This window comes from Dreissena polymorpha, chromosome 12 (genome assembly GCF_020536995.1).
Source record: "Dreissena polymorpha isolate Duluth1 chromosome 12, UMN_Dpol_1.0, whole genome shotgun sequence".
NCBI lineage: Eukaryota > Metazoa > Mollusca > Bivalvia > Myida > Dreissenidae > Dreissena > Dreissena polymorpha.
The window spans coordinates 63,278,881-63,297,534 of NC_068366.1; the positions used below are offsets into that span (position 1 = coordinate 63,278,881).

The following is an 18,654-nucleotide window of genomic DNA, read 5'->3' on the forward strand; positions in this document are numbered from 1 at the left end:
GCTCTCTGCTGTCGCAGTTCCCTCAATCTCTCTTGATGTTGTTCTCTCGCCTCCGGGGAACAACACATAAGAATGATTGAACTCTGTCCACTCATTGAACTCTGTCCAACTCATAAAACTCTTACCAAATGATTGCACGCTAATGCCAAAATGATTGACACTACCATACAATAAACTAATGGAAATAATAGCTAAATCAGATGTAACTTCTATGGGTAAATATTCAAACAATCACCCGTTATTCACAATGTTTTTTTCCTGACACAACATACCCAATTGCAGACTTATGTATTTTTCTGAAGCCTAAATCTAAACCAATCACTAACATTATAAAACAAACATTCCATGTAAGAGATAATTGACAAGCCTATATAATATATCCCGAATCTTTTCACCTTCTGTTTCCTGAAGTGCTCCTCCTGCTCCCTCTGTTGTTTTTTCCAGGCGCCTCTGTTGCCGCTGTTTCTGTTTCTTCCCTATCACACGCCGAACATCTCTATGCGACGCTCCAGTCTGTTGATAGAAACACAGTGAAACTACAGCCAATAGAACACAGTGTCACTACAGACAATCTTCATTCATTTGAGCAGCGCTCTTGAAAGACAGAACTTAAGGCATGTGCGTAAAAGGTCTACCAAGATAAGCATCTGCGTGTCCCCCAGGCTAATCAGGGAAGACACTTTTGTTTAGAACAGATTTTTGTTTTGAAGAGACTTCCTTTGAATGAAAAATTTCATAAAAGCAGAAAAATTGCTGTCCCTGATAAGCTCACACAGGCTAATTAGCGATGACACTTTAAGCACGTGCATTACGCCATGTTTTTCCAAAGCGAGGCTCATTTTTAAAAATTTATTTTAGGTCAATTGTATTGAAGCCAAAAGCTTATTGCGAGACACTTATGTCTTTTTCACGGGTAGAACCAGCACTTGGTGAAGATCTCTAGAATTCTCCCAATAGTGGAGATCCAACCAGTGACCTCCTGATTGCTAGCAAACCTTATGTCCACTGTGACCTTCAACATTTTATTTTGTGTTATTAATTTTGCTGTGATTATTCTCATTAAGAAAATGGCAAAGAGTAACATAAAACTATACTGTTTTGTATGTCAAATACCAACATGTTTGCAAATTATTCAGATTGATGAACAACTTAAAGCAACAAAAATCGAAGCAAAAACAAGGAACAAATAAAATACGATTTTTTTATTACTAAGAATTAAAATTCAAAAACCCAGTGAAGACTTTCAAACAATTCTCACGTGTTTCCTTTCTAATCTAATGATCTCCACACAGGTGCAGTACCTACCAAATGTATGTACACTCCATGACAAACATAGACCAAACCCACACCCCACTATCAAACACCTCACACAGCCCGAGCTACCTCAAACCCTGATCTCATCTCTATATACTCGTACCAACTCACTCAAACTTATAACTATTGTTTCAGAACCAAAGACCAAAACATGTGCATAAACATACACGCCCAGTGCAGGTGTGATCACATATTGTATTGGATGATGCCTTCCATATCATAGACAGTTTTTATTATTATAATAATACCTTACAAAATATACACTAACTCTTGTACTATAAGAAATTGAACCATCTATTTAAAATCTAAAACTTGTGTTTACTTCAGGGTCGCAAATGAAGCAACCAAGGCTATTTTGACAAGATTTTAAAACCTCTACTTAATGAATTAAAAAATAACACAACTTTATAAACAGGATTTTACAGAGGCAAATACTTTAATAAATTCACACAATTTACATATTCAAATAGTGCTTTAAAACACACATGCATGGTAAGAATTGTATATCATACAGCTTTTAAAGTTTTTTACCCAAATAAATAGTATAGATTCCAATTTATTATTTATTTATTTAAGAATATCAAAGAAATGCCTGACTGTGCCAGCCCAGTAAGAAACACACATTCTACCCCATCAGCTGTGCAAAGGGACCATGAAACCAGTACCATGCCCCGTGATCTGTTGCTATGGTGTTTAACCTTGGAAAACTGGGCTTCATGCATGTGTTAAGTGTTGTCCAAGATTAGCCTGTGCATTTAACACAGGCTAATCAGGGACTACACTTTCCAACTGAACTGGATTTTTGTTTAGCAAAAAAGTCCGAAAAAGTGGAAAAGTGTCGTAAAGTGTCATCTGCACAGGTTAATCATGGACAACACATTACACACATGCATTTAGCCAAGTTTTCCGAGTGACCCGTTGCTATGTTTTTTACCCCTTGGAAACGCTCAGCACGGACACAGGTGGGACAAGGGGCTCCTCAGGGGGAGACTGGGAGGGTGGAGTCTTTTTCAGAATACCCCTGAGGGGCACAAACATGAAGCTTGACTCACAGAAATATATATGCAAGGCTATTCATATTCTTAATGACTGTTAAATTCAGCCCTTTGTATGTTCATTTCCCAATCAAAAGGTGTAATGGATCTTGACATGAAGTAATACAGCCTACATACCGTATTAATATCAGCTTAAAATCACAAAATTACAAACTGAACAGTTATTAATCGAGCAAAATATGTGATAATAATACACGAAGAGAAAGAAAAGACTTACCATGAAATGTGATTTTGGAAAAGCTCACTGATCTTAGGGGAGGCACCAAGCTGACACTATGAAATTCCTTCAAATCACATTTTACCATTGGTACATAAAAGAGGTCAGTATCATATGTGCCGCTGTACATTAGGGGTTTTAAACCTAAAATCTTATACATTTATGGATCACGCTATTAAATGAGCCTTGTTCTGGAAAAACTGGGCTTAATGAATATGCGTAGTGTTATCCAAGATAAGCATGTGCCCACTGCATGGACACCACTCTACGCCTCCAATGCCTCCACTGGGTTTTCTTGTAAAAGAGACTCCCTTTAAACAAACAATTCCATAAAAGCAGTGTTGTCCCTGATTAGCTTGTGTGGACTGCACAGGCTAACCTGGGACAACACTATAAACATATTTATTTAGCCCATTTTTCTTAGAGCAAGGCCCAGATAAAGATTCCCCTTCGCCAGGTTGCCATGGTGACTCACCTCTGCATGCGATCCTTCTCCTTCTCAGCATCCTCATACTGCCTCTTCTGCTCAAAGTCCTGGATCTTCATACGAGACTTCACCAGATCCTCCTGCAGGGACTGGAGGGGCACCAGGGCTTGCATCTGCCATTGAGAGGGGGGGGATTAATATTGAGTCGTGTTCTGAGAAAACTGGGCAAAATGCATGTGCCTAAAGTGTTGTCCCAGATTAGCCTGTGCAGTCCTCACAGGCTAATCAGGGACAACACTTTCCGCCTCTACTGGATTTTCAAGTAGAAGAGACTTCCTTTAAACGAAAAATACCATAAAAGCGGAAAGTGTCGTCCCTGATTAGCCTGTGCGGACTGCACAGGCTAATCTGGGACGACACTTTACGCACATGCATTAAGCCCAATTTTCTCAGAACAAGGCTCATTTGATCACTGATACTAAGAGCCTCTTTCTGGGACAAACAGTCTCAATGTTAAGCAAGTTGGTAAAAAGTATTCCTTTTCAGGGACCAAACTTTATTCATGAGCATTAAGCCCTGTTTTCCCATAAAGCAGCTCACTTATAAGCACATGTCTGCAAACTGGGCATTGGTGCATGTTAAACCGACAGCTCATCTTTGATTTTCTTGGTCTAAAGTCTGGCTTGAATTAACTCTTACTTGCTTGGTAGTACATCAAATGTAAAAAATGCATGCCCCGCTCATTTAGTCATAAACAATGCTGAACAATGCAAGAGATACTCACAAATCTGTCGTCGTCGGACTCCTCATCGTCCCTGTCTTGTACCTCCTCCAGCCTGCGCTGAAACTCCGCCTCCAGCACCAGCTTCTTCAGCCTCTCCTCCTCCTGGAGGGTCCGGTGCGGCCGGGATGTGAGGTCATCGATCTCCATGTCCCGTATTCGGGTCAGGCTCTCCTGCTGCTGTTGCTGCTGCTTCTCCCGTTCCTCTCGTTGCCATGGCGACACTATGGCCTCCCGCTGGTCCTTGATCTGCTGGTGTATGACTGGCCGGGGCTGCTGTGGTTGTTGCTGTGACGATGTTGGAGGTGGAGCTTTTCTCGGGTCGTAGGATTCGTACGTGTTCGCTTGAAGTGTTGCTGAGTTAGGGGGCTCCGAGGCCCTGTTGTTGGGGTAGTTGATGTTCTGGTAGTCATGACTGGCGTTGTATCCCGAGGGCTGCACGGGTAATGACTGGGGTTGCTGTGTTGGGTAGGCGGTCGAAATGGCAGGCTGGAAACTGGGACCAGGCTTCTGCACTGGTTGGTAACCCGTAGCCTGTGGTGGGGTGTAACCCGTCGGAGAAAAAGCAACAGAATGTGCAGGGAGTGACTGCGAAAATGGTTGTTTTCTGCTGTTCTGTGGAGGTAAATTGCTGTAGCTAGGGTCCGATGGCTGCTGTTGCATCATTCTGTTTTGTTCCTCCCTAATTTTCTGCTCGAGTCGGTAGTCATTGACAGGGGGTGGGGGCAGGGGGGGCATCAACTCATCCTGGTCATGTATATCGTCCATGTTGGGTGGGGGTGGTAACTCTGGGGCCATGTCGTGGGGGGCTGGCAGGGCCATGTGAGGATTTTTACTGAAGTCCCCATGTAGAGGCGACATCTTAGAGCTACCATCCGCACGTCCATCGTAGAAGCTGGTGTTCTGGTAGTGACTATGGGAGCCCGGGGATGTGTTATATGCATTAGGGGACGATGAGCTGGGGTACATGGCGGCCTTGTCGCGGAGCTGTGGGTTGTAAAAGTGTGGCTGAGTCTGTCTGTTATCCACTTCAGACCTAGGTATCTCCAGAGGCTGCACTAGTGGCTGGTTGGGTTTGGGTGTTGGTTTGGGGGCTGTTGGGGGCCGACCTTTTTCACTCTCACTGGGGGGTCTCTTCAGTTGCTGGAACGGCGGGGTGGGCTCCTGCTGTCTGGGGTACGTGTTCTCATAGAAGTTGGGCTGTTTAGGCTGCTGGTTTCCCATGTCCATCTTCCGTATTTCACCTTGATTGGCATAGTTGGCCTGGGGTCGAATATTGCTGTAGTTGGGTGCTCCCCTGCCGTCAAAGCTGTCGTGTGGGGAGCCTTTGCTTCGATCAGGGTCCTGCCAGTTTTGCAAGCGTTCTGGTGTGAATTCCTCTGACCGCGGTCGACCGTTCTGGAAATCGGGCCGGTCCTGGCCTGCGAAATACTGCGACTGGGGTCTCTCGAAACTCTGGGGTTGTGTCGGTCTGGTTGACATGGTTGCCGGGGCAGGTTGACCAGGCGACCGGAACTGAACACCAGACGATGGCTGATTGGCTCCAGGTCCGGGGTAACCTCTGCCCGCATCAAGGGGCGTCCGCACAGGCTGGTTCTCGTAATCATGGCTACCATGGCTACGAGAATCGTCTAGGGAGTGGGGCTGGTTATAATAGTCAGCATGCTGGCTAGGTACCCTCTGTTGTTGCTGTTGCTGCTGTAAGGCGCTGACACTCTGGGCCGGGCGTATGGCGCCAGGAGCACCACGACCATCGAATGAGTTGTCCATGTGCAGGTTTGGGATGGACTTGGACTTGTCCATGAGCTCTCTGTTGTCTCCCTTGTGTCTGTTGTAATGGGGGTTTGCGTGGCCATTGGGGGGAGGGTACTGGCCTGTGCTATCTCTGGCAGCTGGAGGCATCCTCAGTCGCTCCACCGCGGATAATGGAGGATCACCTGCAAAAGTGAATGGAAATGTTAACTTATTTAAACATGAGTTATTATCAAACTATATCTATAATTTTTATTAAATAAATTAGCAGAGTTTAGCATTTATTTCCGATAATGATTTAAATGTCATAATTTTATTAGGTATTTGCATATGATGCATTATCGCACATCACACAAACTTACTCTTTCTACCATTCTTATATCCTCGTTTTACACTTTTACTACCAATACTATTCATAACAATATCATCCATAGTCCTAGCCTTAGTTTTCACAACAATGTCCGAGTCACTCTGGGTGCGTTTCTCGGGCTCAGATCGTGCACTCAAAGGTCCCGCTCCATCGAACACATCGTCGAGCCCCTGATCAAGAGCAGTCACCAGCACATGCAGGGGAGGAGACTCTACTTTCTTAGGGTAATCGTAAAGAAAGGCTCGATTGAAATAACTCGAAACTGAGGCTGACCGCACATAATTCTTCATACCAAAGTACTCTCCTTTTGGCGTGAGTTTCACTGCCTTAGCCCGATAATCTCTTAACTCGCATTCCTCAACTTTCTGTTTTAATAATTTAATAGGAAATATATCTTTCAATTTCTGGATCTCTAGTCTAGATTTTGCATTAGGCTGTTGCTTCAAGTTGTGTCGCGTTCTTGGGAATGTTCCAGAGTCCCAAGTGGCCGAGTGATTGCGTTCTGACTCAGGACCCGACTCTGATACCATCCCATCATGCCAGGTCTGGCGACGTTCCCGCGCCATGGACCGCCGACCGGTCTTGCGCTTAGAACTGGCTGTAATGTGGCATACAATTTTTAATAAGGAAATTTGTGAAATGATGGGGGAAAAAAAATCAGATACTGCACTCATCATCAATGGCTGTTTTTTTTTGTTCCAGCTTCTAATGTGAATTTTAGCCTCTTTCCCACAGTGCACCACTTATTATTACAGTATCATAACAGCTGCAGATGACAAAGTACAGTACCTGACCCTACTGTGCAGTGAATTGGTTCTCAACACTTCAACACCTGTGTTCCTGTCCTTGCCAAGCCACTTCTGCACTTTCTTACCAATCACTGGTATATGCAGGGTCTCCACTGGCCTTTAATTTGTATTGGCCACATTTTACTCGTTTTAGCAAAATTCTACTTAATTTGGTAATTTTATGAGTATTTATGAAGGAAAATGGCAGCCAAATAGAATTTTCTTTAGCCAAATGGTCCATATGTAGCCATTACCTAATCTGGCAAATGACAGAGTAAGCTCTGGCATATAAGCAACAACCCGGCAAACCAAAGACAGAAACACAAGAAGGGGGACCCCTAAGTAAGACCCCCTCCCGGACACCCTACTGTATCGCAGGATACATACTGTTCAGTGCCGGGGAAGACCGGCTATCCGGGCCTCGCAATCCAGGTGCCCGCATGTCCCGAGGCAGTGATCGGGAGTCCGGTTTCTGCATGGCAGCCCGGCGGTCTGGCTCGGGCATGCCGTTGTATGGAGGGGGACCTTCCTCTCCGGGTCTCTGCTTGCTGGGGGTGGTGGGTGTCTTCTGAGGGGAGGCTGGAGTGAAGGGAGACAACTGAGAGTGAATTGGATATATTCTACAAGAGGGTTACCTATTGGCTATAGAATGCTCATACCACTTAAGAATAAAAATATTTTTATTTGCACTGGGCTCACTCGCTCCAATGTTTTGGGAACATTTTTTGTCATGCATCAAATCAAGTTAGTGTGGCCTTTTATAAGTTATCATGCTCTTACTGTATTCAAATTGGAAAAATGAAAACACATTTCTCAAAATGAAGTTGAATTAATACATTAACAATGACTTAACTTACAAATAAGAAAATTTCCCCAGAACTTGCATTGATGAGACTCATTCTGGTAAAAAAAAGAGAGTAATGCTCATGAGTAAAGTGTCGTTCCAGATTAGCCTTAACAGTCCGCACAGGCTTATCAGGGACCACACTTTCCAGATCAGCCAGAACAGTCCGCACAGGCTTATCAGGGACCACACTTTCCAGATCAGCCAGAACAGTCCGCACAGGCTTATCAGGGACCACACTTTCCAGATCAGCCAGAACAGTCCGCACAGGCTTATCAGGGACCACACTTTCCAGATCAGCCAGAACAGTCCGCACAGGCTTATCAGGGACCACACTTTCCAGATCAGCCAGAACAGTCCGCACAGGCTTATCAGGGACCACACTTTCCAGATCAGCCAGAACAGTCTGCACAGGCTTATCAGGGACCACACTCAGGCTTATCAGGGACCACACACAGGCTTATCAGGGACCACACTCAGGCTTATCAGGGACCACACTCAGGCTTATCAGGGACCACACTCAGGCTTATCAGGGACCACACTCAGGCTTATAAGGGACCACACTCAGGCTTATCAGGGACCACACTCAGGCTTATCAGGGACCACACTCAGGCTTATCAGGGACCACACTCAGGCTTATCAGGGACCACACTCAGGCTTATCAGGGACCACACTCAGGCTTATCAGGGACCACACTCAGGCTTATCAGGGACCACACTCAGGCTTATCAGGGACCACACACAGGCTTATCAGGGACCACACTCAGGCTTATCAGGGACCACACTCAGGCTTATCAGGGACCACACTCAGGCTTATCAGGGACCACACTCAGGCTTATCAGGGACCACACTCAGGCTTATCAGGGACCACACTCAGGCTTATCAGGGACCACACACAGGCTTATCAGGGACCACACTCAGGCTTATCAGGGACCACACACAGGCTTATCAGGGACCACACACAGGCTTATCAGGGACCACACTCAGGCTTATCAGGGACCACACTCAGGCTTATCAGGGACCACACTCAGGCTTATCAGGGACCACACTCAGGCTTATCAGGGACCACACTCAGGCTTATCAGGGACCACACTCAAGCTTATCAGGGACCACACTCAGGCTTATCAGGGACCACACTCAGGCTTATCAGGGACCACACTCAGGCTTATCAGGGACCACACTCAGGCTAATCAGGGACCACACTCAGGCTTATCAGGGACCACACTCAGGCTTATCAGGGACCACACTCAGGCTTATCAGGGACCACACTCAGGCTTATCAGGGACCACACTCAGGCTTATAAGGGACCACACTCAGGCTTATCAGGGACCACACTCAGGCTTATCAGGGACCACACTCAGGCTTATCAGGGACCACACTCAGGCTTATCAGGGACCACACTCAGGCTTATCAGGGACCACACCAAGGCTTATCAGGGACCACACTCAGGCTTATCAGGGACCACACTCAGGCTTATCAGGGACCACACTTTCCACTTTAAAGGTATTCTTTGTTGAAAGGTAATCTATTCCAAGACAAAATCCAGTTCCGGGTGGAAAATGTTGTCCCTGATTAGCCTGTACAGACAGCACAGGCTAATCTGAGACAACACTTAATTAAGCCCAGTTTTTCCAGAACAAGGCTCAAATTTAATCACAATCAATGCGCATTCCACACTCTACTGGCCCCCCTTAATCGACTTAATACCCCCACCCCCTACCTACCTCGCTGCATAACAGGTGATGGCTGACTGAGAAGCTGAGCTAGACCGTGGTAGATGGCTCCCTGCTTGGCGACCTTTAGTGTCACAGAGTGACCAGTGTGTTTCATAATGTCAGCAGCCCTACAAGAAGACAAAACACACGTCAGTCGCATCATGCAAAAATGGGTTTTATGCCAAATGCGGCCAGGGTAGCTCCAGACTAGCCTGCACATCAACGCAGCCTGGTCAGGAGCTACCCTGTCCAGAATAAAATATTAGCCAAATATGCTTCTTTGTCAGGTATGAGCCGAGTTGTACGAAGAAGGGTATTATGACACATCCCGCCAGAGACGCTTGGAACTAGCCTCCTTATCTGATATAAAGTCATGCAAGGTTTCCTGGTCTAATTAGCTAGTGCATATTTTTGTTCAAGGTATGTAAATACCAGACCAGTTCAAAAATCTCCTTTTTTCATAGAGAAAACTTGTTACATCAAGCATAATAAACAAAGAAATATTTCTTATATAACAAAGCTAGGTTTAATAATGACTATTCTAAATCCATACAAATAATTTCAAATTCAATTTACCAAAGGTTATGAGAATATTGTCATGCTCACTATTCCTTTTTTCCCACCTTGAACACTTCCTAATCTTAGAAAACTTTTATCCAACACAAATCAACATCAAACTCCAATCATCAACCATTTCATATCACTACATTTGTTAACATTAGCTAATGTCATTCTTTTGATATTAAACTTCCATATTTCCTTTTAAACCCTCTAATGTCATTACTAAAAACCTCGTAAATTTGAAAGGCTTACAATGCAAGAGCTGCAAAAGCCCCGCTGTCAAAGCATGAGCCATGTAAGTGCATCATGAGTCACTTTCTATGATGACATAGTAATTAATTACCATTGAATTGCAATTTAATTTGTAAAGGTATGCATAGCTGTGTGATGTTTATCTGGTGACAGGATAAAGCAGTAAGATTTGTAAAAATAGTTTAAGCAAGGCTGTACCTGTATATTTTGCAAAACATAAACACCTTTTCCTGACTAAAACAGTTGATGTGTATAAAGCGTGGGTGCACCTTGCAAGCATCATTGAATACAAACTACAAATCTTTCTCTATTTAAAGCATGAACACTTTATAGGTTTCCAAGGTTTGTTCACTTTTTATTCCAAACAAAATGATCTCATACTGTGACGATAATATAATCATTATGGTTTCTAACATCGTGTATACATTTGCATGTAAAAAACATTCAAATAAAATTATTTATTTCTATTTGAACAGCGTATTCAAAAGCAACATGATGACAACATAATATTGAGTACATACTTTTCTTGTGTGAGCCCCACGAGACTTTTACCATCTACTTCTAGCAGCTGGTCTCCAGCTTGCAATCTCCCATCCTGGAACCACACATGAATGTCCATTCAATAATACTCTAAATTGTTCTCAATATGGAACTCAGTCTCACTAGGGTAAAACGCAACTTTATGCATGTGGTAAAGTGTCGTCCCAGATTAACCTGTGCAGTTTGCACAAGCAAATCAGGGACGACACTTTCTGCCTAGACTGGACTAACCTATAGAAGAGACTCCCTTAAAACAAACAATACCATAAAAATGCAAAGTATCGTCCCTGATTAGCTTGTGCAGACTGCGCAGGCTAATCTGGGACGACACTTTACGCACATGTATTAAGTCTAGTTTTTCCAAAACTTTGCAACAATACTAATAATACTCAAAAGTGTTCTCAACATTGAACTCCTCTGTATAATTATGCCCACAATAAATGTCCAGAAGACAATCCACAATCAAATTGCAGTCAAGAGTAGTAATTATATAGAAGTTCTCTTCAAAATTAATGTCATTTGCTTAATTAGAATGTCTCTTCATATCCTACTTAATTCAATATGGGCCTTGCTCTTTGAATAAGGGGTTTAATGCATGTGTGTAAAGTGTTGTTCCAGATTAGCTTGTGCAGTCTGCACATGCTAATCACGTTCCGCTTGTATGATATTTTTTGTTTCAAGAAAGTCTCTTCTTAGCAAAAATCAAGTTTAGGCGGAAAGTGTTGTCCCTGATTAGCCTGTGCGGACTGCACAGGCTAATCTGGGAAGACACTTTACGCACATGCATTAAACCCCTTTATCACAGAGCACGGCTCATATGTTGGTGGTGATATCAGTTTAATGTTCACAATTTACACTGAAGAAAAATTCATTCCATAAAAGATCAACTTCCATGCAATTTCCATACATAAAATTTTAACCAGCAAACTGCTTTGCCTGTGTGTTTTTTAATAACTACTCTACCTACACAAGACATCAGTCAACAAACCCTGGAGAATCACAAAGTATAATCAGGATATTAAATTAAGAGCTGAAGAGCATCAATCATAAAGAATAAAACTATTTGTTTTTGCACGTATTCCAAAATAACAACACCTTTTTTATCCAGTCAAAATGCTACAATCAAATTTCTCATTTCGTCTTGTTTGTTTCCATCATTCCCCGCATTCCAAACCTTTTAAACACGGAAACCATCTTCCATGGACCCCCACACAATAACACAAACTCTCCAAAATTCAACAGAATAATGACGTTAAAATTTTCAAACTTGCATTAACTGATAAGAGGTCATCCAAATAAATTACAATTTTACGAGGATTTAAGTGAAGAATGGAGTGTTGATACGTGAAGGTTGCCTTCAAGAATTAACTTTAAACCTAAATAACAACAAGTGTGTGTCTATAATAGCTAATAACTCTTGACATTCCAAAGTGTTGGTAATAATCAATTGATCGGTTAAATGAACATTACACTTTTCATTCCTTGAATAGTTTTAGAATCAAAATAATAATATATAGGGTTGATATATTTAGTTGGCTGTTCAAAATCGTCATTCCACATCCAGTAATAACATAAGTTATATTAACCAATGTTTATGAGTCACGTTATGGGAAAACAGGGCCTAATGCATGTGCACAACACTTTCCACAACACTTTACACACATGCATTAAGCCCCATTTTCCCAGAGCGGGCCTCATATGATTTTCATTTTTCCAAACATCACTATTTCATTGTGCATGCAGTCAATGCAGGCTTCGCGAAATTGGAAAAAATCGGCCGGTCATCCAGACAGGCATTTCAGAAAATGTGCCGGTCCGATGAAAATTTAGCCGGACCAAAAAAAAAACAGCAACACAACTATGTTCATTAAAAAAAACCTTTTTTTTCTCTGAATTCGGTACAGAAGTATGAGTGTCCTAGAAACTGGTCCATATTCCGTGTTTTGTTGAGTTCTCAAATGCGCATAATTAAATTTGTAATCCGAAACACTCTTCCCAATTTAATTTTTACTCGACGTTATCACATTCTTCAAATAAACTGCAAAAGTACAGTTTGTTTTAATCCTTTCTCTCGAGAAAAGCGCACGCAAATTATTCCCTACACGTACAACGTCCCGTCAAACGCATGGAAAGCGTGCGTGTATTAAATTTCCGTATAATGTTTCGTGGTAAATTTTAATAGAATTATATCGCGAAGAATGTGTGGGGTGTTGTGAAAACACGCTTAGCGGTTTTACTGACCTTGTGTAGACTGTGATGTTTCAACAAAAGGGATTAAAATGTGCGAAAGCAGTTGCCGATTTTGCGATGAGTTTGAAGTAGGTGTTGTGTAACTAGTTGGCTTTGCTAATTGTACGTAACAAACTTATTTCAAACATCAAAACAATGAACAATTTCATTTTCATGATGTAGTAACGGGTTTGCTCTTCGAAGTTACAACTTTGAAAAAAATATGGTGTTTTTGCATTCATTTTAACATTTTTCCGGTCGCCAGGACCGACATTCTTGTTAAACCTGCCGGACCAAATGGAAATCTGCCGGTCAGGACCGGCGGACTGGCACTTTCGCGAAGCCTGTCAATGAACTCATTTGATAGACTACAGAACCTTGATATTGCATCATAATTTCTTGTCCATAAGGTAAAAAAAGTACAGCATTATCAGTAGAAGTGAAATGTCAAGTATTATGAGAGGTCATCACAAAACCTCCAAAAATTTAATTGTATACTATTATTCATCTTTTTCTATCACGGTTTATAAATAAATCAACTAAAATAAATTGTCAACAGAGGTGGCACATTCTAAAATAGTAGAATGTGTTATTGACTATCAAAGCTTCATAATCTTGCAACATTGCCCTTGTCACTAGTAAATACAATAGTGCAAACCAGGCTACATGAGTGTATGTCATTCTGAGGCAAACCATTGAGTTTTAAATAAGAGAATCATAACAAATCAAAGCTTACAATAAAACAAGACTATTGCCAAGCAATATATGTCCCCTACCGGCTCCACCATTGTCGGATTTTTTTTTATTTGTTGCCATAGCAACCAGAATTTTTGACGTAGGAACAAAATGAAATGATGTGCATAATGTCCATATTGCCATCTATCCATGTTTCAAGTTTCATGAAAAAATATGAAGAACCTTTAAAGTAATCGCAGGATCCAGAAAAGTGTGACAGACAGACTCACAGACAGACACACAGAGCGCAAACCATATGTCCCCTCCGGTGAAACCGGTAGGGGACAATTATAGTCACAAGCACGACTAATATTCCTAAGGTGCTTTGTAAGCTATATTCAAGGGCAAATAACTCTAGTATTTGGAGTTTAACTTGAATCGCTTGAAAGTTGAAACATTTGGAAGTGGTTCGCTCCAAAAATAACAAATCATATTTTATGTGGACAAATCAAACAAGTTACTCAATTATACCCACTTCCTGTGGGCCGGGTTGCAAGGGGGGGGGGGTGCATCAAAAAGGGGCTTAACTCAAATCATACTTACAATAGCAGCAGCTCCCTCAGGCACAACTGACTTGATGTAGATCCCCCGATCACTCTGCCCGTCTCCCTGAAACACATAGAGGAACAGCCTGGTAAGATATGGCTCCTGGTACACTTTCACACTTCTGCTTTTATGGAAAAAAAATTCCTTTAAAGTACTGAACAAAGTTCTGGTCTAGGTCAAAGGTGTTGTCCCTGATAAGCCAGTGCAGACTGCACAGGCTAATCTGGAAGAACACTTTACCCCCATGAATTAAGGATGAAAATATCACATCTGTCAATTTTCAGGATTTACAATTTCCTGTATGTATGCTTTCACGTTTCAACATGACAGTTGTTTTATTTAAGGATTTAATATTCTGAATTAAGTTGATCTGTTTAGTTTTACTAGATTTTTGCCACAAATTTGGCCAATTCAATCAAATACACTAAACAGGGACAAAAAATTGTCAATTTTTTTTAATCTACCTTACTTTTAAAGAGAATCCTATCCAATCACTGTTTAACAAACCCAAGATTTCCTGTTATTTTAAACAATTTATGACAGTTATAGCATTTCATTTTTGTTCATTGCTGAAAAGCCCAAAATGTCACACTCTATCTTCCTTAAACATTAATGAAAAAAGTTCCATTTAGATACCAGTCTCCATGAATAACCTGCATAACCAGTCAAGAGTTTTGCAGGACAACTCTTTGGAAATCGTCACACATCCCAAACATACCAATGATCTCAAGTATTTTATTTATGCTGCCTACGTTATCATTCCAAAAGTGACTTGATCACTGCAACTTATATATACATTCCAATACATACATACAAGGTAAATGGTTGTTAACAAACATATCAGAGCATTTGGAATGAATATACATCATAAGCATGTCTTCATTTAAATTCTGAAATTTTTATTTTGGATTGATTCAGTTGACTTTTTTTACTGAACCAATAATTTCGGATTATTCTTTTATATAAATGTATTAAATATTAAAAATATATTACCTGTCAAAACAGAAAATAAAAAAAATGCCTGCTGTTACATGTAAAATATGGTTCATTTCAAAGCTGTTAATCTGTGGTCATTTGTAAACTTTAAACAGAAATGCATTTTCAAACTGCATTACATAACAGGAAAACTATTTCTACTCAGCCCACACAAATTTATAAATATCTTGTTTCATATCATTTTTGATTAAACTTGTGTAGGACATTTGTAAGCTGGCTGGCCTAAAGGCTTGATTACTTACAATATTCCTGAACTCATTTAATAAAATATTACATGAACTGACAACTCATGTCGGATCCTACATTTGGACGGCTATTATTAAGATATGAACACTAGATACCCCATAAGTTAATCCCCAATATATTCTTAATCATTTTTTTTTTAAGTTTTATGTTTGTCTTACACATGTTTATAATAATATAGTCATTAAACACTATGATTATTTAATAAAACAAGAGCTGTCTCCATAGGATGACATATGCTCCCGATAAACACTTTGATAGAAATTATATGCATTTTTTGAAACCTAAATACATTTTTCGAAACCTTAACGCAGACCCCAAGTTCAAGGTCAAAGGGGTCAAAATTTGTGTGCGTACGGAAAGGCCATGTCCATATACATATGGATACCAAATATGAATGTTACATCTGAAGCGACATAGCAGTTATGAGCATTTTTCTAAACCTAAACGCAAAGTGTGGCGGACAGACGGACGGACTGACAGACGGACAATGCGATCACTATATGCCCTTCTTTGGGGACATAAAAATTGGGGGCAGTATCAGACTACAAAAAATAATTTTCTTTAAAACCTTAAAAGATTAATATTATTTATTAAGTCTTTTCCAACTCAACAAAATAATGTTACATGTAGAGCCCCTTACCTTTGAAAGCTAATATTCCAAGAATACATCCATTTGTAAGGATGACACACAATTCTGTTGGTTTGAATGCATGATTAAGTTTTCAAGTAAACTATACAATATGAACATTGCGAAATGATGCATCTACTAATTTTTGTACATTTTGGGTATACATTAGTAAATCACTGCACAGTAGGGTTTTTTATAGACCAAATTTGCTGCACATTTTTAAGAACAATAAAATATGTATAATTTTGAATATTAACAATCATTTACAAGTCTTAAGATTGAAGACAATTATAACGACATGATGAACATTTAATATACCATACTACAAATAAGAAATGATCACTGATTGAGCCATACACTTAGGTAACAACTGAGGACAAAAACATACGCTTTTGTCATCTATTTGTAATACATACTGAACACAAAAATGTATTGAACCCACTACTTTAAACGTAAACAAGATACCATTACAAGAACAGAACACACAAATGTAATCTTTACATAATACCATAACAAGAACTAAATATACCAACAACAACTGATACAAATAACCATTAAAAGAACTTAACAAACAAATGCAAACTCCTATCAACTAATACCATTCCAGGAACTGAACACACAAATGTAACCTCATACTCCCATTAGATATACATGTATCAACAAACAAAATGAATTCAACCAAACACCATTACTGGAACTGAACACACAATTGCAACCACTTACACATTCCATTACAAGAACTGAACTCCCTAATGTAACCTCATTCAAATTACCATTACAAGAACTGAACACAAACATGTTACCTTATTCACATTACTATTACACAAACTGAACACACAAATGTAACCAACATCATAAAACCATTACAAGAACTGAACACACAAATGTAACCACCGACATAATACCATTACAAGAACTGAACACACAAATGTGACCACCGACATAATACCATTACAAGAACTGAACACACAAATGTGACCACCGACATAATACCATTACAAGAACTGAACACACAAATGTGACCACCGACATAATACCATAACAGGAACTGAACACACAAATGTGACCACTGACATAATACCATTACAAGAACTGAACACACAAATGTAACCACAAACATAATACCATTACAAGAACTGAACACACAAATGTGACCACCGACATACCATTACAAGAACTGAACACACAAATGTAACCACCAACATAATACCATTACAAGAACTGAACACACAAATGTGACCACCGACATAATACCATTACAAGAACTGAACACAAAAATGTGACCACCGACATAATACCATTACAAGAACTGAACACACAAAAAAAAAAATGTGACCACCGACATAAAACCATTACAAGAACTAAACACACAAATGTGACATTCGACATAATACCATTACAAGAACTGAACACCAAAATGTAACCACCGACATAATACCATTACAAGAACTGAACACAAAAATGTAACCACCAACATAATACCATTACAAGAACTGAACACAACAAGAAACCGTCGGAGATGGGTGATGCTCCCCAAACTTTTTTTTGGTCACAATATTGCACTATATATTCAGATAAAAGGAAACGTCTTGAGGGCACAAAAGTTCAAGGGGGACAAGAATATTTTTATATAAAATTTCAAAGGGCCATAACTCTGTGAAAAATCATCCGACCAGAACCCGCTGATAATATGCACATCTCCTCTTGGTAGTGAAGCTTCCCATAAAGTTTCATTGAATTCCAGTCATTAGTTGCTGAGAAATAGCCCGGACAAGAATTGCACTATATGTACAGTTAATGGAAAATTTCAAAGGGCAATAACTCTGTAAAAAATCATCCGACCAGAACCTGCTGATAATATGCACATCTCCTCTTGGTACTGAAGCTTCCCATAAAGTTGCATTGAATTCCGGTCATTAGTTAATGAGAAATAGCCCGGACAAGAATTGCACTATATGTACAGTTAATGGAAAATTTCAAAGGACCATAACTCTGTGAAAAATCATCCGACCAGAACCCGCTGATAATATGCACATCTCCTCTTGGTAGTGAAGCTTCCCATAAAGTTCCATTGAATTCCGGTCATTAGTTGCTGAGAAATAGCCCGGACAAAAATTGTGCACAGACGGACGGACACACGGAAACACGCACAGACAGATGAAGCGGCGACTATATGCTCCCCCCAATTTTTTTTGAGGGAGCATAAAAATGTTACCACCAACATAATACCATTACAAGCATTGAACATACAAATCTCACCTCCTATATAATCCACTACAAGAACTCTAACAACAAAAATCAAAGCTCCAATATAATAGCATTACAAGAATTGAACACCACAACAACCTCATACACATTCCCAAGAACTCAATGCACAAATGTAATCTTTCTCACCTAAGACCACTACAAGAAATGAACATGGAATTTAACTCCTACATTAAACAATAAGAAGATCTTAGTAGAAGACATAACAATTACCAATCTTTACATAACATAAATACGAACTTAATTAACCAGAAACCCTTCACAACAAGACTACTAAATGAACTAATTATTCTCTACAGCAAGGCAATATCAAAGCAATTTATTCAAGTCATTATATTTTATTTTATTATATTTAAGGAAATTGATATATTGTAAAAAATATGTTGGTTACCTT

At 40.3% G+C, this 18,654-nt stretch overlaps 1 protein-coding gene across 1 annotated transcript in view; it reads right to left on the reverse strand.

Moving 5' to 3' along the window:
- Positions 1-479: 479 nt before the first annotated feature.
- LOC127852668 (afadin-like) overlaps positions 480-18,654 on the reverse strand; it is an 80,172-nt gene continuing 61,997 nt past the window's right edge. Inside the window, exons 18-24 of the mRNA XM_052386618.1 lie at positions 14,123-14,188; positions 10,597-10,670; positions 9,272-9,390; positions 7,092-7,283; positions 3,798-5,731; positions 3,062-3,186; positions 480-513 (exon numbers count right to left, since the gene is read on the reverse strand). Coding sequence (XP_052242578.1) covers positions 480-513; positions 3,062-3,186; positions 3,798-5,731; positions 7,092-7,283; positions 9,272-9,390; positions 10,597-10,670; positions 14,123-14,188 — 2,544 coding nt within the window. The remainder of the gene's footprint in view (positions 514-3,061; positions 3,187-3,797; positions 5,732-7,091; positions 7,284-9,271; positions 9,391-10,596; positions 10,671-14,122; positions 14,189-18,654) is intronic.